We start from the raw sequence: 19,112 nt of genomic DNA, 5'->3' as shown, positions 1-19,112 counted from the left end.
TCTCTTCTTCCCCTTCTCCAAAGGGAAGACTGGCTCTGCTCTCTAGACCTCCAGGATGCCTACACACACACATTTCAATTACTCCGTCACATTGCAGGTTCCTAGTAGGCCCAAAACACTTCCAGTATCGAGTGTTACCATTCAGCCTAGCATCTGCCCCACGAGTCTTCACCAAGTGCCTTGTAGTGGTAGCTGCCTTTCTCAGGAGTCAGTGTCCATGTCTACCCTTATCTCGACGATTGGTTGATCAGGGCTCCTACTCAGCAATCTGCACTGACGTCCCTATGACTCACCTTGCATACCCTGATCTCCCTAGGGTTCCTTATAAACTATTCAAAATCCAGGCTAGTTCCTTCTCAAACCTTGTCATTCATAGGGGCTGACTTGGACACTCCAAAAGTGAAAGCCTTCCTACCTCGGGATCGAGCTTTCACTCGCTTCTCTGGCCCATCGACTGCAGTCTCGACAACTTTCAACTGCACGTCATTTTCTGGTCTTACTGTGTCATATGGCCTCCTCAGTGCATGTCACTCCCATGGCTTGCTTTGCCATGAGAGTAATGAAGTGGACCCTAAAATCACAGTGGATTCAGTCTTCTCAGCCAATGTCCACCATTGTCCACATCACCAAACAGCTCCGCTTATCGCTGGCTTGGTAGGCAGACTAATATAATCTGCTACAAGGCCTTCCATTTGAGGTTCCAGAACCTCAAATAATCTTGACAACAGATGCTTCCAACCTCGGTTGGGGTGCACATGTTGGAAACCTGCAAACTCAGGGCATTTGGTCTCCAGAGGAAGCCAAAAACCAAATACATTTCCTGGAGCTTCGTGCAATCAGATATGCTCTCAGGGCTCTTCAGGATCACCTTTCCAACCAGGTCATCCTGATTCAAACAGTCAACCAGGTGGCCATGTGGTACATCAACAAGCAAGGGGGAACTGGCTCCTACCTCCTGTGTCAGGAAGCTGCACAGATATGGGCGGAAGCACTTTCCCACTCGATGTACCTCAGAGCCACCTACTTTCCGGGAGTGGACAATGTGTTGGCAGCCAAGCTGAGTCGCACTTTTCAACCACACGAGTGGTCCCTCAACCCCACTGTAGCAGACTCAGTATTCCAACATTGGGGTTATCCTCACTTAGACCTCTTTGCGTCAATTCACAACCACAAAGTAAGGAACCTTTGCTCTCTCACTCGCAGCCAACACCTTCAGCCAAGAGACGCTTTCTCCCTCTCGTGGGCCAGCGGTCTCCTTTATGCGTACCCTCCACTGCCACTTATTTCAAAGACTCTCGTGAAATTGCGAAGGGACAAGGGGCTAATGATTCTGATAGCCCCTCATTGGCCACGCCAGGTCTGGTTTCCAATTCTCCACGACCTATCAGTACACCGACACATTCCTCTGGGGAAGGACCCGCTTCTGATCACTCAGAACAATGCCTGCCTTCGTCACCCCAACCTCCAGGCGCTCTCGCTGACTGCCTGGATGTTGAAAGGTTAATACTTCAACTTCTTAACCTTTCAGAGCCAGTTTCCCGTGTCCTAGTAGCTTCACAAAAGCCTTCCACACGGCAGTCTTATAGTTACAAATGGAACAGGTTTACGGTATGGTGTACTTCCATGCCCATCGATCCCTTCACTTGTTTCACACCGAAGTTTCTGGACGATCTCTGGCACCTGTCAGTCAGGCCTCAAAACTTCTTCTATCAGGGTACATGTCAGTGCGGTAGCCGCCTTCCATAAAGGTGTCGGATGTACCTATTTCAATACAACCCCTCATAACACACTTTTTGAAGGGCTGGCTCCACCTTAAACCTCCACTGCGCCCTCCGGCCCCTTCCTGGGACCTCAACATGGTTATGGAGCGGCTCATGAAACCGCCGTTTGAGTCTCTCCAATCCTGTGATCTCCGCTATCTCACCTGGAAAGTGATTTTTCTTTTGGCGATCACATCAGCTCACAGAGTTAGTGAGTTACAGTCCTTAGTCACCTTTTTGCCTTACACTAAACTTCTGCATGACAGGGTAGTACTCCGCACTCACCCTAAGGTTTTGCCTAAGGTAGTATCAGAGTTTCATATTAATCAATCCATTATACTACCCACTTTCTTTCCCAGGCCCCATTCAAATCCAGGAGGATGGGCTCTGCATACCCTTGACTATAAACGTGCTCTAGCATTCTATCTAGACCAGGGGCCAGGAACCTTTTTGGCTGAGAGCCATAAACGCCACATATTTTAAAATGTAATTCCATGAGAGCCATACAATATGTTTAAAACTAAATACAAGTAAATGTGTGCATTTTATGTAAGATCACACTTTTAAAGTGCAATAAGTCTCTGAAAATATTACACCAGGCCTTAAGACACCAATACATCTCCTATTAGGAAAACAGACCAAGTCAGACTGCTATAGAGTCCTACACAGAAACTACACGCCAGCAGAAAACCTCACCTGAATCACGTGCTGTCCCTCACCTAACATAGAATAAAGAGCCCAAAACGCATAACAAGAAGCATGCAGAAAAAACTGAATTGGAAACTGCAACAAGCCAGAGTCTCTGTATGCAGTGTAACAAAGGAAAAAATAAACATCACCCATCCTTATAAAACAAATCAAGAAATATAAAATCATCAGCAGTAAAACTGTACTAACAAAAAGAACATATTTCGAAACAGCTGATGAGTGGAATATCCAATAATTAAAAACTCATATAAAACATTTCCAGATACCAACAAAATATTTCAAAATAGCAGACACAAAGACCCAGTAATGAAAAATAAGGATACAAAAATTTTTTTGCTCTGCATACCTGGGAACGTTTGATATCCAGGTGTCCTGAGATTGTTCTGAATTAGCAGGAGGTGGGGTGGTTTGCTTGGAACTTTCTCCTCTCTGTCACATACCAGCGCTCTCTCTCACACTGGCTCTCAATGACACACCTATACACACATGCTCTCAGTACTCACATATACACATGTTTTTTTCTCTCACTTATATAGGCTCTTAATTACACATTTACACACATGCTGTCTATCTTTTCACGCTTACACACACACACAGGCTTTCAATCACATAAATACATGCTGTCTTTTTCTCTCACACACAGACTCTCATTCACATGCTTACAAACATGTCCTCTCTTTCTCTCATTTACACACAGGCTCTCAATCACACACACAGACACACATGGTCTCTCTCTCTTATTTAAACACAGGCTCTCAATCACATACTCACATGCTCCATCACCTAAACCAGCTCTCAATCACACACAGACACACATGATCTCTCTCTTACTTATACACACAGGCTCTTAATCATACATACACATGATTTCTCTCACACACAAAGGATCTCAATCATACACACATACTCTTTCACACAAACAGGTTTTCAATCACAAACTTACACATACAGGTTCCCAATGGTAAACTTACATTCATGCTCTCTCTCTCTCACAGGCAGGCTCTCAATCACAGACATACTCTCTTTCACATGTACAGGCTCTCAATCATTCACATACATGCAATCTCTCTCACACACACACACACACACACACAGAGGCCCCCCCCCCCGGCCCGGAAGAGGAAGTGGAGAGTATCGGATGCCTGCGCGGCAAGAAGAGGCCACGCTAGTGTGCTCAGCATCGGCCCGAAGAAAAGAAGACTGCAGCGCGGCTCGGAGGAAAATGAAGAGGTTCAACCATGGCAAACTTGCTCGCTCATTCACTCTCTCTCTCTCCCCCACCCCCACCCCGGGAACTCGCAGCAGCCTCCTCCCAACGCTAACCTCCTTCATTTTCAGCCCTCGCGGAGGCGGAGTCCCATCGGCTGCGGTTGAACCTCTTCATTTTCCTCCGAGCCGCGCTGCAGTCTTCTTTTCTTCGGGCCGATGCCGAGCGCACTAGCGTGGCCTCTTCTTGCCGTGCAGGCACCCGATACTCTCCACTTCCTCTTCCGGGCCGCGGGGGGGGGGGGGGGGGCGAGAAGAAGGTCACGCCGGTGCCGCTGACTCCAGCTGTCCTGTCGCGTTCCGCCCTGGCTGACAGCATTTTAAGCCCGGGTGGAGGAGGACCGGGGAGCAGCTGAGTCAGCGGGAAAGTGTGGCGACACTTCTCTGCGAGCCAGATGCAGCCCTCAAAAGAGCCATATCTGGCTCGCGAGCCATGGGTTCCCGACCCCTGATATAGACCATACAGCTGCCCACAGGAAATCCACTCAATTGTTTGTTTCCTTCGATTCCATCAAATTGGGTAAACCTGTTGGTAAGCAGACTCTCTCCTCCTGGTTAGCGAACTGTATTTCCTTTTGCTATCAGCAGACAGGAATTCCGCTTCAAGACCATGTCAAGGCTCACTCTATCAGGTTCATGGCAACATCAGTAGCGTACCTACGCTCAGTGCCGCTTGCTGATGTCTGAAAGGCTGCTACCTGGAGCTCTCTTCACACCTTCGCAGCCCATTATTGTTTAGACAAGGCTGGCAGACAAGATTCCATCTTCGGCCAGTCTGTGCTACGCAACTTATTTGTGAACTGAGGTACCAACATCCTTCCGCCAACCCATTAGGGTTCAGGATGCCCTCGACCAAATTTCACCCCAGTTGTGCCTGTTGCACGTCTTTGGGTACATTTGGTGCATTGCTTGGGCAGCTTCAGCTCGGTATTCACCCATATGTGAGGACTACCATCCTGCTTGTCCTGTGAGAAAGCAGAGTTGCTTACCTGTAACAGGTGTTCTCACAGGACAGCAGGATGTTAGTCCTCACGAAACCCACCCGCCACCCCGCGGTGTTGGGTTTGTTACATTTTCTTATTTTTCACATGAAGTTTTATTATAAGATGAGACTGAAGGGGGGCGCCTGCTGGATGCGGGGTTGGTTCTATGCTGGGCATGCCCAGTAGGTGCCAGTCAAAGTTCTAGAAACTTTGACAAACATTTTCTGTGATTGGGCTCCATCCTGATGATGTCACCCATATGTGAGGACTAACATCCTGCTGTCCTGTGAGAACATCTGTTACAGGTAAGCAACTCTGCTTTATGCCAATAAGGATATCCTCTAATCCGAATTAAAGGAAAAGTTACCAGGGTTTCACCCTACCAAAAATAGTGGTAGTATGCTACATAACTGTATACAGTTAAAATTTATATGAATGTTACTTATCAATCTATATATCTCATCATTAAATAGGACTATTGGAATTGACATCTGTTATAACACAAATAATACTGACATTAAAGGAAAAGAGCCAAACATAGCTATCCTGCATAGGTGATCAGTACTACAAGAATATTGAACTTCCTACATACATGAAGCTGATTTTCAAAGGCATTTACCTGGAAAACATAAGTTATCTGGCTAAATGACAAGTTTTGAATATTTCCAGCAATTATCTAGGTAGCATTAGCCTAATAAATCATTCTCCAGCTAAAATTTAGTCTAATATGTAAGGAGTATTATGGGGGCCTTTTAAGGAAGGATCGAATTAGCCAAACAACTTATCCAGCTAACTCTGATAATTGGACTTAGCTGAATAAATAATTCAGCTAACAAGAAGTGGGTGAGAGCAGGTCTAAAGTTATCTGGTTTCATGTGGTCAGAAAACTTTAGCCTTAACCAGCTATATTTAAAAAAACTATACTCTGTCAAGTGGCACTGCTTATTTAAATGTAGGGAGACCCACAATTATGGTACGCTCTTTGGTAGCCGGATAAGAGGCTTTGGATGGGGGAGACCTCCTTGTGTCCATGTTAACTGTTTGAAAAATGATTTATAGATATGTTGCACTGAGGATGGAAGGGAGCGCTAGGGGGTGCTCCCCAGCGCAGCACAAGATGTGTGCCCCTAAGGCGAGACGGTCCAAGTCTGGGAACTGGAGAACCAGGGGCCTCTTACTGAACCTGTACACCCAGGTGAGACCATCAACACAATGATGGTGTTTGAACAATCCTCCATCCGTTCCAAGCCCTTTTGGACTGCCGCTGGTAATGGCAAGAGCGGCAGGCTGGCCAGAGGTCAATGGTGGGTGGAGACATCTGGCACAGGACAAGACTCAGGCGATAAGGAAGACGAAGACTCAAGCGATAAGGAAAACGAAGACTCAGGCGATGAAGTAGAACTTGGAAGGAGTGCTGCCACGCCACGTGCCCTACACACCCCAGCCAGGATGGTCGCAGACCATGTTGGAGACGAAGCAGCGAGCTGAAATCGATTCAAATACATTAGAGTTCAAGATGGCAATGAGTACTGAAGAGAAGGACTAGGAATCCAAGATGAAGGACGTCAGGACAGAGGCAAGGCAGAAGCAGCACAAGTACTCCGAAGACCCGGGCAGGATATAAGAAGGCTGAAGCTCGGAGACGGAACGTGGAGCCAGGGACACTGAGGTGAGACCTGGTGCAGAAACACTGAGGCGAAACCCAATGCGTTGACAATAAGAACCGGGGTTCTCAGGAGCTTGAACTGCCGAGGAGAAGGAGATCAGACAGATGGATGATGAGAATCTTCGGTCCGTGAGATGGAGGAATCCCACCAGCGCCCTACACACCCCAGCAGGGGTGGTCACGGATCACTGGGCCACTACGCGCCCTACCAGCAAAGCCGGGCTGGTCGCAGACCACGAGGGATGGGATGACGGAACCTCTGGAGGCATTACTTAAAGATGAAACATCAGGGCAAGACAACATCAGAATGTGCAGGCATCAGAACATGAAGACATCAGGGCGAAGACATCTAGAGCATGGATTGGAGAACAAGATGAGACGAGAGACCAGGAACAATGACGAAGATTTGGGATCCCACACGGAACAGACTGCCTAGGAGGAGAAACAGACGTGGAATCCAAAGGAGGACTACTTGCAAAGGCGAGGAAGGAATGACGGTGGAGCTCTTTTGTAAGGCAGAAGGAGAGACTCCCAGATTACATCAGCAGGAGGACCACGCCTTCACTGGCCCTTGAAATCCAGGAAGAAGGCGCAGCCCCGCACTTAAGGAGAGGTGCAGGACCCTGGACAGCGGCCCAGTTGAGGATGGAGGAACCGGAGCTGGGCCATGCAGGCCCCGACGAAGAAGGCGGCATCCTGCCGCTGAAGAGAAGGTCCGGGGGTGGCTCCTGCTGCAAAGAAGACCCCAGGGACTGCAGCCTCTGGGCTGCATCGAAGAGGAAGATGTCAGTGCAGGCCGAAATCCGCAGCTCCCTGCTGTGGCGAAAGGAGACAGGCACAGCCTCGGGCAGCCGCAGGAGTGGTAAAGATGGCAGCCTTAGGACCACGGAGTAAGAGAGCTCTCTCCTGGCGGCTCCTGCCACGTTGGAGCGTGGCAGCACGGCCCACCGTGCCAAAGAAAGCATGGGCAGTCTCCGGACTGCGAGGGAGAGGCACATGCAGCTCCTGCCACACTAGGAGGTCCGGGCTGTGAAGGTAAGAGCCTGCTCTCAGCCCTGCCGCGAGCAGGATCACAACAATATATTGATGTAGTACTATTAAAAGATCACTGGATGACACTTTTTATATTGTGAGCATGGTCTTCTAATGTGATATTGGGGAAATAATGTGTATGTTCCTATATATAGGTTTGGGGTTTTCTGGCTGGGTGACTAGGAGCTCTAGCAGGAGCTATAAAAGTAGGAACTTTTACTGCGTATTGGCCATTTGACTCCTGCTCTTATCAGAGAAAATCAGGAAATGGGGACCTCCAGTATGTGACAGGCTAGAATAGCCAGCCACCAGGCTGGCAGGGCCCAGGGACCCTCCAAATTGAGAATAGGGACCCTGTAGTGGCTCCTCCCTTCAAGGAGAGAGACCCATGGCCATGGAGTGGTATGAAGTGGGTTTCTTTCTTCTCTGGAGGATTTAACCAGGAGGTGAAGGAGAGACATAACCAGGAGGTGAAAAGAGGACAAGGTCATTCCTCCCTCTGAGGAAGTGGGCCAGGCGTTCAGGAGTGGGATGAGTCACAGAAGAGGGGTGCCCCACAGTATCCCTTGAAGTGCAGTGGCCTGGAAAACCTGAACTGGGAGGAAGATGGTGTGGAAACCGTAAGGGAAGGTTGAAGACCACAGGAGTGTAACTCATGTAAACTGGAGTTGCATTCGGTCTCTATTGGATGTGAATGTTGATATGAGTATGCTAATGGGAGATCCTCTGTCCTTAAATAGGTTTGGCAATATGGTACTTCTTATGAGGAATGTGAGAGAGTAGACATCCATTCAGGCTGGTCCTTGGGAAAACTAGTTATTTGAGAAAATAGATGAAGATGGAGGAATATAATCATATTTACAAAAAGTCATTTCTGTTATATGTGATTCTGACTAGAAGTCATTTTTTCATTTTTTTTTTAATTTATTAAAATTTATTGATCGCCTAACACAGAATAGGCCTAGGCGATGAACAAAAAATACATACATAATAAAAACAATAATAAACACATACTTCAGACAAACATTTTAGTTTCACAGACACTGGGGGAAAAATACTACCAAATTTATTTATTTATTTATTTTTATATACCGACCTTCATGACTGGTGTCATATCAAATCGGTTTACATGGAACTAGGGGTAAACAATCTTATCAACCGTTTAACAGTAAAAACATTCAGAGGAGGCAAAAAGTTACATTTAACAAGGAGATCAAACTTGGGAATAGAAGAAAGAGAAGGACAGAGAGATAACCAATGTAATTAAAAGGGTTTCGCTACGTATGTTGCCAGGTAGGCTTGAGATGTAGAGTTCCTAAAGTGGAGAGATTATGGGAAAGCTTGGCGAAATAGCCAGGTTTTGAGTAGATACCAAATAATCAGGCCTATCCAGTACCGAGCGGTAGGAAGAGCTGCGTTAGTGCCTACGGCACCCGCGGTTACCGCCCGCACAGTGCAGCTCACCTACCGCTCAATCCTGAAGCCTAATTATATGTAAATGTAAGCCGCGTCCGAAAAGCCTTAGGCCCGCGCAACCCAGGATACTGGATAGAGCGCCTATACAGGATCCTGGGTGCGCGGGCCTAAGGCTTCACGCCACGCTGGTATCTGTCATTTCAAATGTCATTTGAAATGACAGATAACAGGAAGCAACGGCGGTGACAGCACAGAAACAACGGCGAAACGACTTGTCAGTGTCCCCCCTCCTCTCGGAGCAGGGCGCGAAAAGCCGCCTTGCTCCGGGAGGAGGAGGGACACTGACAGCGGCGAAGACAGCGGCGAAGACAGCGGCGAAACGACTTTTCAGTGTCCCCCCTCCTCTCTGAGCAGGGCGGAAAAGCCGCCTTGCTCCGGGAGGAGGGGGGACACTAGCAACGGTGAAGCTTTCCCCCAGCCCGGACGCCGGCAAAAAACTTACTTTTTTGCAGCCAGCCATGAGCAGGAACACGATCTGGCCTGCCTTAGCTCCTCCCGACAAGATGGCCGCCTGCACGGGGAAAGCGTGCAATTGGCCGCTCAAGACGTGATGTCATGACGTCACGTCTTCAGCGGCCAATTGCACGCTTTCCCCGTGCAGGCGGCCATCTTGTTGGGAGGAGCTAAGGCAGGCCAGATCGTGTTCCTGCTCATGGCTGGCTGCAAAAAAGTAAGTTTTTTGCCGGCGTCCGGGCTGGGGGAAAGCTTCGCCGCTGTCATCTCTCTCCCCCCCTCTCCCGGAGCAAGGCTGCTTTTCGCGCCCTGCTCCAGGAGGGGGGGGGAGAAGAGATGACAGTGGCAAAGCAACTTACTTTTAGCTTTTAAGTTTTTTTCGCTTATTTTTTGGATTCGCCGCTGTCATCTCTCCCCCCCCTCCCGGAGCAAGGCAGCTTTTCGTGCCCTGCTCCGGGAGGGGGGGGAGAAGAGACAAGCGGCGAAACAACTTACTTGCACGGGGGAAAGCGGTCTCCGGGGCAGCCCCAGTCCTCTCCCCTCCTCCCGAAGCAAAAAAAAAAAAAAAAAGCTTTTTTTTTTTGCTTCGGGAGGAGGGGAGAGGACTGGGGCTGCCACGGAGACCGGCACCCATGATCGCGGCCGGGGCAGGTGAGCGGGGGCTGGGGGAAAGCTTGCCACCTACCCTTACCCATGCCTCTACCGCCTGGGTCAGTGTAGGCGGTAAGTTTGCAGGTTAAACGCGTGACAAAACGGCAGGGAAAGGTAGCGTTAGTCGGGGCGCGGGTTACGGGATGCTAGGGGAATAGCTAATTGGCTCGTTTGCATGCAATATCGAGCTAATTCGCTCGTTTGCATGCAATATACATGCCGCGGGCGGAAGGGGTTACCCGGGGAATTTAGGACGCGGTAGGAGTAGGTTAAAGGGGATTCGGGATCGCAGGAAGGGCTAACGCGGCCGGAACGTGAGTTAAAAGCGGCTTAGGAGCAGGGTAAACGCGGCCGCACTTTACAGGATAGGCCTGATTGGTATCTACGTCCCTAGATCAAGTTATTTATTATTCGTCAGTTGACATTAACGAAAGCTCATAGCAATTACTCTACTCACATTATTCTCATTTTTCTAATAACCATATTCTCACATTCTTTTCACTGAAAACTGAATTACACATACTTCTGGCTGTTACATATTTATAAGCACGGCGGAGTAAAAACTCTTTAAATTCTAATTTAAATCTTTTAACATCATCCAAAGACCTCAATTCCACAGGAATGAGATTCCACTGAGTAGGAGCTGCTATGGAAAAAGAGGTCTCCCTCGAACTAAACAGCTTAGCATGTCAAACTGAAGGGATCTCTAAAAGATTCAATTGAGAAGATATCAAACATCTTACAGGTTTATAAATCCGTAATAAAGCATTATGCCAATATGAAGAATCTGAAGCAAGAAGCTTATAGACTATCATGCCAGTTTTAAACACAATACGCTCGGTAACTGGCAGCCAATTAAGCCTACATAAAGTAGGAGAAATCCGCTCGAAACGCTTAGAATGAGAAACTAACCTAGTGGCTGAATTCAATAAAAGCTGTATTGAATAAATCAAACCTTTAGGTAAACCAATATGAATTTCTGTTGTATTCAGTGATCCATAAGGTAGACTGCTTCACATCATTGTGCATAGTTGCTGGCTGGTTCATCCATAAAAATAAAGTTAACTGTTTGGATGTTTGAAACATGGGGTCATTCATCTTTATTGAGTGAGGCATGGGATAAGAGTCCTTCCTGTCCAGTCAGATAGAAGAGAGTGGTCAATGGATACTTATGATGTCATTATACTGGTCCACTTTATTGTCTGTGCAACCATTTTGAAGAATCCACTAAATAAATTTGGAAGAGGAGACCCTCAAACAATAGGAAAACTCAATTCATCATTTTATGTAGACCGTCAAGGGAGTTATATTTTAAAAAAATGACTCATGGGCCTAGAGGCTTGAATCTCTATCCCCTGCCCCCCAAGCAGTTAATCAAGACTTCTGCCATGCTGAACCTTCCCTGCCAAATTGCTTTGATAGTTCCCCCAAATGACAACTCCAAATAGTGATCTTTCCTCCAGTTTGTGGGACCTTTACCCTCTGCACCTTTGCTGCAGCAAAGAGTGCTCCAGTAAAGGGTTACAGGGGCATGGCAGCAGCTCTCATCCACAACAGCAAAAACTGGGTTCAGCAGAGAATTGGCACTGTACTTCCTAATGGTTTATAGCTAGTATCTTCCCAAGTTGTCCATTAATGCCCACTGCCCAGTCTAACTTGGAAACTCATTATATAAATCTCTTCGGGGGCAGCAGGCTTAAAAGACAGAGTCACAAGTAGCACTTCTGCTGTCTTACCCTATCTCTCTCCACCTGCACTCCAGGAAACCCCAAGCAGATTTGAAATTTCTGCTCTCATCCTCATTATAGTCAAATCCAAACCCTTTTGTGATAGGCATAAAGGTATAGTATGACTGCATAAGGAGCAAGGTAAGAGGGCATTACAGTTGTATTCTAAGGACACCAGTATAGCAGAAGGGACTATAGAGAAGAACTTGGGACTGTTGCCTTTTCTGTTTTTTGGGAGGAAAGATCTAGACTTGACAAGGGGATATCAGAGAACAAAGATTTACATAGTTTCATGTCTGAAATTGGACAAGTTGCCTGGTTTGGATGGATTTTCTGCCAGGTTTTAGTGAGGCTTTGTGTAAATTGTTTAGTTCACTATTTGGCATATGCAACAACCCGCACCCTCCGAAACGGGACACATAAAATATTGAGATGATCAAGAATTCATTGCAGCTAAGGGCTAGTTTCTCAAAAGAGCGGTCAGATAAATGGTGTAGTGGATCAGTTTGAGTCAGACCAAGAGGTTAACTATTCTACTTGAGCTGAAATAGGGAGACAACTCCTTAAGTTTCCCCTCTGTGGACCCCATTCATTAAGATTTTTACTGGCAGAAAATCTGCAAATTGACTCCACACCAAGATTTATACCAAAATCAAGTAAACTTTTATTTCTTAGGGTTACCAGCAGAGCAATGGTGTAACAAGATGGATAGGTAGTAATAAAAAGTTATGAAGTCATCAAAGTTGCAGGCTTTAAAGCCCAGATACCAATTTCTAAAGGTTATTCCATAAGTGATCAACAATTTACTCCCACTTCACAATACACCTTTCCTCCCATATATGCTCTTGCAGCTTCTCTCATAACATGTATAGCACTTCTGTTAAGCATCTAAATTCTGTTCTTATACAACATTAAAACAATATTGCCCCCCCCCCCCACACACACACTTTTTTATCAGGTACTCATGTACAGGCAACCAGGCACCCACTTGCTATTGGTCCTGGGTTTCACTTCCAGGCAGTGCTGAGGAGAACCCCAACACCCCATACTCCATGGATGTCAATACCACTTTTTCTGTAAGTCCTCTACAATCTGTGGATCCTCTCTCTCTCTCTCTTCCCCTTCTTCTCTATCCAGACCCAAATTGGGTCCCATGTTAAATCCTCATGAAAGGAAAGTCCTCTATTACCTCAGGCCTTTCCCCATGAGGGGGAAACCCCTGTAGGGCCCTCTCCTAAAGGAGTGGTCACCAGGCCCACCAATCTGGCTGGCTGCTTACTCTACCCTTAGTCCATGGTGGATTCCTATCAGTCCCCCTCACCTGAATTTGAAACCGTAATTTATAGACTTACAATCCTTCCCTTAAGAGGATCTGTCTCCCCTCCCTCTTAAAGGAACCTGCAAATTTCAGCCCTTTAGAAATCCCATCCAGAAGCTTCTCTAAACTTCCATGGACCCCATATATAAAGTGGGTCAGTTTAAACATACACACTGCCATCTAATGGCAATTCACAAAATAGTATAGTACATTAAGGGGCAAATGTTTAAACTTACGCAAGGGCGCAGATTTGTTCGCGCAACCCAGCGCAAACAAATCTACGCCCGATTTTATAACATGCGCATGCTGCCGTGCACATGTTATAAAATCCAGGGTCGGCACGCGCAGGGGGGTGCACAATTGTGCAACCTGCGCGCGCGGAGCCGATCAGCCTGCCTCCATTCCCTCCGAGGCCGCTCCTATATATCCACAACAGACAACCATGTACACTTCCCAGAAAAATGTCAAAGTTCTCCCCCATCCATACTCTTTTTTTTCCAGGCCACATTCCAGTGAACAAAATGTCCTTTTAGGGGGCCTATCACAAATAGGGTAACTATTTTTTTCCGAGAGGCTAACAGGTTTTACAGTGCTCCCTAAGAGGGGTAAGGATAATTTTATGTGGGTCATATAAATCTATATCCCTACTTAATACAGATATCAAGATTCTTGCAAATATCTTGGAAACTCAACTTTCTGGGCTGACTTTGACACTGGTACATGAGGAGCAGTCTGGTTTTATCCTACATAGGCAGACCTCATACAATGTTTGAAGACAGATTAAGTTAAGCAAAGTGGCTCAAAGGTAACAAATACCCTTGCTGCTTCTGGTTATCACTGTTCAAAAAGCTCTCAATAGTGTCCATTGGGACTTTAAGATCCTTGGCAAAATGGATATAGGAGTGAACTTTCTCACATGGATTAAAAATTATATATGGCACCTAAAGCATGCCTAAAAGCAAACAGGAGCTTTTCTGAACTCTTTGTGCTTGGTAGGGGGATAAGGCAAGAGTGCCCACTGTTCTCCTTATTTTTCTCTAGTTATGTAGCCGTTGTCAGAGAGAGTTAGAAGAAATATCGATATTAAGGGAAAATCATGGGATTGACAGAGTATAAAATGTCTTTATTCATGATTGACATATTTATGGTTTCTAGACCATTATGTTCGCTTTCTGTATTAGTAAAAGAACTATAAGGCAATGGGAGAGTTGTGGGATTTTGAAGTTAATATGACTAAGTCTGAAGCCTTAAATATCAAGCTTCCAAGTGCCCCTTTGAATAACCTAAAAAAAAGTTAACATATGCTTCCAGCTTTTGAGTCAGAGTAACGCTGGATATGGCTGGGAGTAGGTAAGCCACTACTCTGCTCCCAGCTGGGGGATGGGGAAGGGAGATAGAGGTTGTAGATGGGTGGGTTGGGGGCAGGAGAGTTCTGGGGGACTTCTAAAAAAAAATATCGTGGAAGGGAGTGGTGTGTCAGGGCATTAAGGCTGCATCTTTTATTTTGTACATTTGTGGAGGTTAAGGGGATGTGGGAAGATCATGTGCTAGGCCGCACCTATTTCAAATTGTCTTGTGGGGCGAGGGCAAAATGATCAGGCCTGAAGGCCCACAAATATTTTTTTATTTTCTTTTTGCAGCTAGATAAATTTATGCATGCTCTTACTAATAAACTAAGCTGGACAACAGTGCTAGCTGGCTAAATTTAAACCCCAGCTCCAGAATACCTCTATATTAATATAAAGTTTTATCTGGGTAACGATTTATCTGGCTAAAATCTATCTGAAACGGGTTGGGGGGAATATTTAAATCACAGATTTGTTCAGCTAAGTCCCAAACTTAGCGGGATAAATCCTTTTGAATACTGAACTCTTGTGTGTAACGTTTTCAAAAAAACTACTCATACAAATTAACTGGTGTAAATATGTATGGGTAGTTTTGCAAGGATAACGTTCAAAGGGAAATTATGCATGTATTTTCCCTTTGAAAATTTGTGTAAAGTCTGCAGATAAAAAGTACTTGTAGATTCTGCACCAATGTGGGAAGTTTAAAAATTATCTGCCAGATGTTTAATATTTAGATACCATCTAATCCAGTGGGTTCATTCTTCATTCTGCAAAATATAATGTGGGAAAGGCTGGGACACATTGTTCTGATCCAACTGAATGCACATTACGAGGAGGGATGGGACAAAGGAATGTCACACATCCTTCTGTATTGTACGGTGAGAGACCACAGACAATATATGAGACTTCTTCTGTGCAGTATAGTACGGAGAGGGATTGCATGGAGCAATGTGTGACTCACCTGTCTGTACAACTGGCTTCATGTCGTCTGGACTTGCGTTTCATTCTTCTGACCCTGAGCAGCAGAGCTTGGTGTATCACAGAGGTGACATACTGAAGTCCAGGGAAAGAGGAAAGATGACTATCACTACTGTGACAGGCCCTGGCCATGATACAGCAGCACTGAGCAATGCTATCAAAGGAGATTCCCCACCAGCCCTTGGGATCCACATGGCTACCTAAGCCATCTGGGTTAAGGACTGAGGGGTAAACATTCACAGAAACAGGAGGTGGGGCAGGAAGGGGAATTTTTCCTAGTCATCACCTTTTGTACAGAAATGAAATTTATCTTCAAAAGTGACAAATCTAAATGTTGTTTGTTTTTTTTTTTAATCCAACTGAAATTTCTAGAAATGTCTTTGGAAAGAAAGAAATGTGATTGCTCATTTTGAAAGGCTCTCAAGATTTTGTCTGAAAGTAGATGTGGTTTTTTTTGTTTGTTTTGGGTTTTTTTACTGTCTCTTTTTCTGTCTCTCTGTTTAGCAGGTACTCCCATCACATGTTTTACCAGAGGTACTGACTTGAGGAAAGAGGAAGTAGAGGTTATCTGTCCAGCAAACTGCATACTGGGGCAGTTTTCCGTCTATGGGAGCTCAGTGTATGCATCTATCTCCAGTATCTGTGGAGCTGCTATTCATGGGTAAGCCAGAGTTGTCCGGATTAGGAGAAGGAAGTCAACAATTCTACCTATATACTCAAAAAGTAACTTTTTAAATAATTATGCAGGTAATATTTGGTTTGTAGAGTAGAGAGATGCTTTGGTAATTGTCAGCTTTATTCAGCACGCCACATCCTGGTCTCTGACTCACTGCATAAATCTGTTTTTATAAAGAAAAAATGTTGAAAAACATCATTTTGGGAGTGTAAGAAAATGAGATTTGTGTTTGAGGGTGTGTTCTTCAGTAAAACATTTGGGAGAATTTACATTTGCTCCTGCTATCAAGTCACCTTTCCCTGGCCATTGCCTACTATGACTCTGTCTCCTCCTTGCTGCTAAGGAGGAGACACTACCATGCCAGACCCCCTTGCAGGTCAGAGGGGAGTCCTTCCTTCATGTCCCAAGACTGAGCCTTAACAGAACCAGTGATGTTTCAATTTGCCCCGGCCATCGGGTGCTGTGACTCTATTTCTTCCCTGCTGATGTCAGGACACTCCCCGGTAAGTCACTTCCAAAGGGGTGATCCTAAAGGATCCTTTGGGGGTGACTGGAAATATTAGCATTTTTTTGAATGGAAGCAGCAATTTATTTGTTTGTTTATTTTTAAACATTTATAATCCATATGTCAGAGAGTTTATGTGAATTTTTCAGGAAGATAGATGGAATTGTTCTATTTTTTTTTTTTAGTTTAATTGTTTGAGTTTGGGATGGGAGCATTGTTTAATTATATTGTATAACTTTCTTCTGTTTTCCTTAATGGGAACATAACCTCTGGTTCACTAGCTCATCTAACACAGGGACTCGCTTGGGAGTTCAGGAGCCAGGTTTTCATTCATTACTCCAGGGGTTCTTTCCTGACAGGAGGGAATACAAAATGTCTTTCAGGGCTTGTAGGATTGTAGAATTGTCTGGAAAAGTCTCAATGCAGGAAAAATGAGACAGTATACCAGTTTGGGGCTGTTCAAAAAATAAATTCTGCACTGATGCAAATGAATTATTTGGCAGACAGTACACTAGCATGTGGTGTAATCCATACAAAATGAAAATGCAAAAGTGTTTGCAGAGTAGCACTGGTCTGGCCTAGTTCTGTTGTTCAGGGTCAGAACTGGATCTGCACATATGTATTGTGCTGGTGTGACCTGACACAGAAGCAGGGAGTAAGGGCTGCAGATTCAGACTAATTAACACAGGTTACTCGATATCTAGCTAACTTTTAGAGCTTCTCTCTTTCCCAAGTAGTTTCATGTGACACAGCCAGGGAATGTTAACCACTTGCTTTCTGGTGTAGGTTTTGACATTTGGCTATTGGTCCTTCTACAGCCCTTCTCGATGGCTGAACAATCAACTTTCAAGATGCATCATCTTCAAGATTTCCCTGTAGTTGTCTCTGATGAAAACTCCACAACTGTCCATCCTGTTTCCTCATATGGAGCATCTTTCCTTTCTTGTGCCACTTCCCTCCATTCCCCATTCTCACATCTGTGCAGTCTTTCGACATTCTCCCAGGCTGAAGGTTCCAGTATTTATTGAAATTACATTCTGAATGAGAGTCTGAACTGGCATGCCCTTTTTTGTTTGTGTCAACTATCGTGGTATGGCTCCAACCCCTTAGTGGCATCTGGACCATCAGAAGTCTTCTCCTTCTTTGCCTAGGCCAGTTGTTCCACAGTTTCATCTGGGTTAATATTGACCGTGATACCCAGTTGGTTTGCAGCTCCAACTCAGTTTGCACCAGCAGCAGTAGTACTCGATTGCTTTGTGGTGTCATCCTGGCCTAGATTGGTTGTGATGCTCATGGGAACAGTCTGCTCAGGGCTCATTGGAGTCATGATGTCCAAGAAAGGTATCTCATTGAAGTAAACAGTCTAGGTTACAGTCACCTCATCTGTCCTAGGGAGGGAGGATTCTGTATCCCCAATTTTGTTTGCACACCCTCTATGGCTTTGTCTGCTGTCTTGGAGTGCTTTCCACTCAGAACATGCTGAATACCCTCAGGTGACTAATGCAAGGTTCCCTGTACGTACCAGGATCAGTCCAGACTCCTGGGTTTTGCCCCCCCTCTAGCAGATGGAAACAGAAGTTTATAAACAAAAAACTCCGCCTATAACTAGGCTGGTGCCACCTACAGTCTGGCAGTATTCTTCTGTCTCCTAGCAGGTGGAGAGGGTGCAAAACCTACAGTCTGTTAGGGCCTCAGTTTAGGGGTTTCAGTGTTAGGTGTTTAAAAAAAAAAAAAAAAAAAAGGTTAAATTAGCAGACAGTCACTAGCAGGTAGGTGCTGTTTTTACTGAAGGGGAAGGACCGCAGAGGCTTGCCTGCTGGTCCCAGTCCCCGCCTCCCAGGGGAAGATAGGGTCCTGAGGGGACCGTTCCCCCTGGTAGAGGCTGCTGAGGAGTGGGGGAGCCCCACGTACCGGCACTGACAGGCCTGGGGGTGATACCAGGGGTCCCGGCTCACTCCCCCCAGCCGGCTCCGGATCCGAGGTACAGTTTTTTAGTTTAAAAAAAAAAAAAAAAAGGGTAAGCGGTGTTGTGTGTGTGTGTGTGTGTGTGTGTGCGCTGCTGTTAGGGCTGAGTGCCTTCCTCGCGGTACCTGGGGCTTAGTGATCCGGGGAGGTTTCGGAGAAGCTTCTTTTTTCTTGTCAGGGCTCCCTCCCGCTCCGCGGCAATTTTTTCATGCCGAGACAGGCTGCTTGCAGGGCCTGCGGGTCCGCGGCCGCGTGACAGCCTGTGCTCCGGGTGCGTGGGAGGCGGTGAAGGGGGCTCGGTGTTAGTTCCAGGGACCCGGAGGGGTAGACCATCACGCGCTGGGACTCCCTCCGCGGTGTCAGCGTTTTCGGAGCGGTCGTCTTCGGCACAGCCGGGGGCGGCCGCCATTTTGTCCGCATTTTCGGCGGGAACGGCAGCCATTTTCTCGGCGCGGACGGCCGAAATCAGCGCGGGCCGGGGTGGCAGCGCAAAGTTTGTGGATCCACCGCGTTTGTCCCCCCAGCAGGGCCCTGCAGGGGGGGGGGGACAGGCCAGCGGGGCCTGTAGCCCACAGTGACGATTCCCCCGGGGAAGGGGGTGA

General features: G+C 46.4%; 1 protein-coding gene across 2 annotated transcripts in view; it reads left to right on the top strand.

Annotated features, from left to right (window-relative positions):
• Positions 1 to 19,112, top strand: part of COCH (cochlin) — a 174,037-nt gene that overhangs the window by 39,195 nt on the left and 115,730 nt on the right. Inside the window, exon 4 of one of the 2 annotated variants that reach the window (XM_029598995.1) lies at positions 15,872 to 16,025. In XM_029598995.1, the coding sequence (XP_029454855.1) occupies positions 15,872 to 16,025 (154 nt within the window). Of the gene's footprint in view, positions 1 to 15,868; positions 16,026 to 19,112 lie in introns of both variants that reach the window. The other variant, XM_029598994.1, reaches the window with a different exon arrangement.

Source organism: Rhinatrema bivittatum, chromosome 4, assembly GCF_901001135.1.
Source record: "Rhinatrema bivittatum chromosome 4, aRhiBiv1.1, whole genome shotgun sequence".
In the NCBI taxonomy this organism is placed as follows: Eukaryota; Metazoa; Chordata; class Amphibia; order Gymnophiona; family Rhinatrematidae; genus Rhinatrema; species Rhinatrema bivittatum.
Note: the sequence above shows the minus strand (reverse complement) of the source record. Positions and strands in the feature narration are given on the sequence as shown.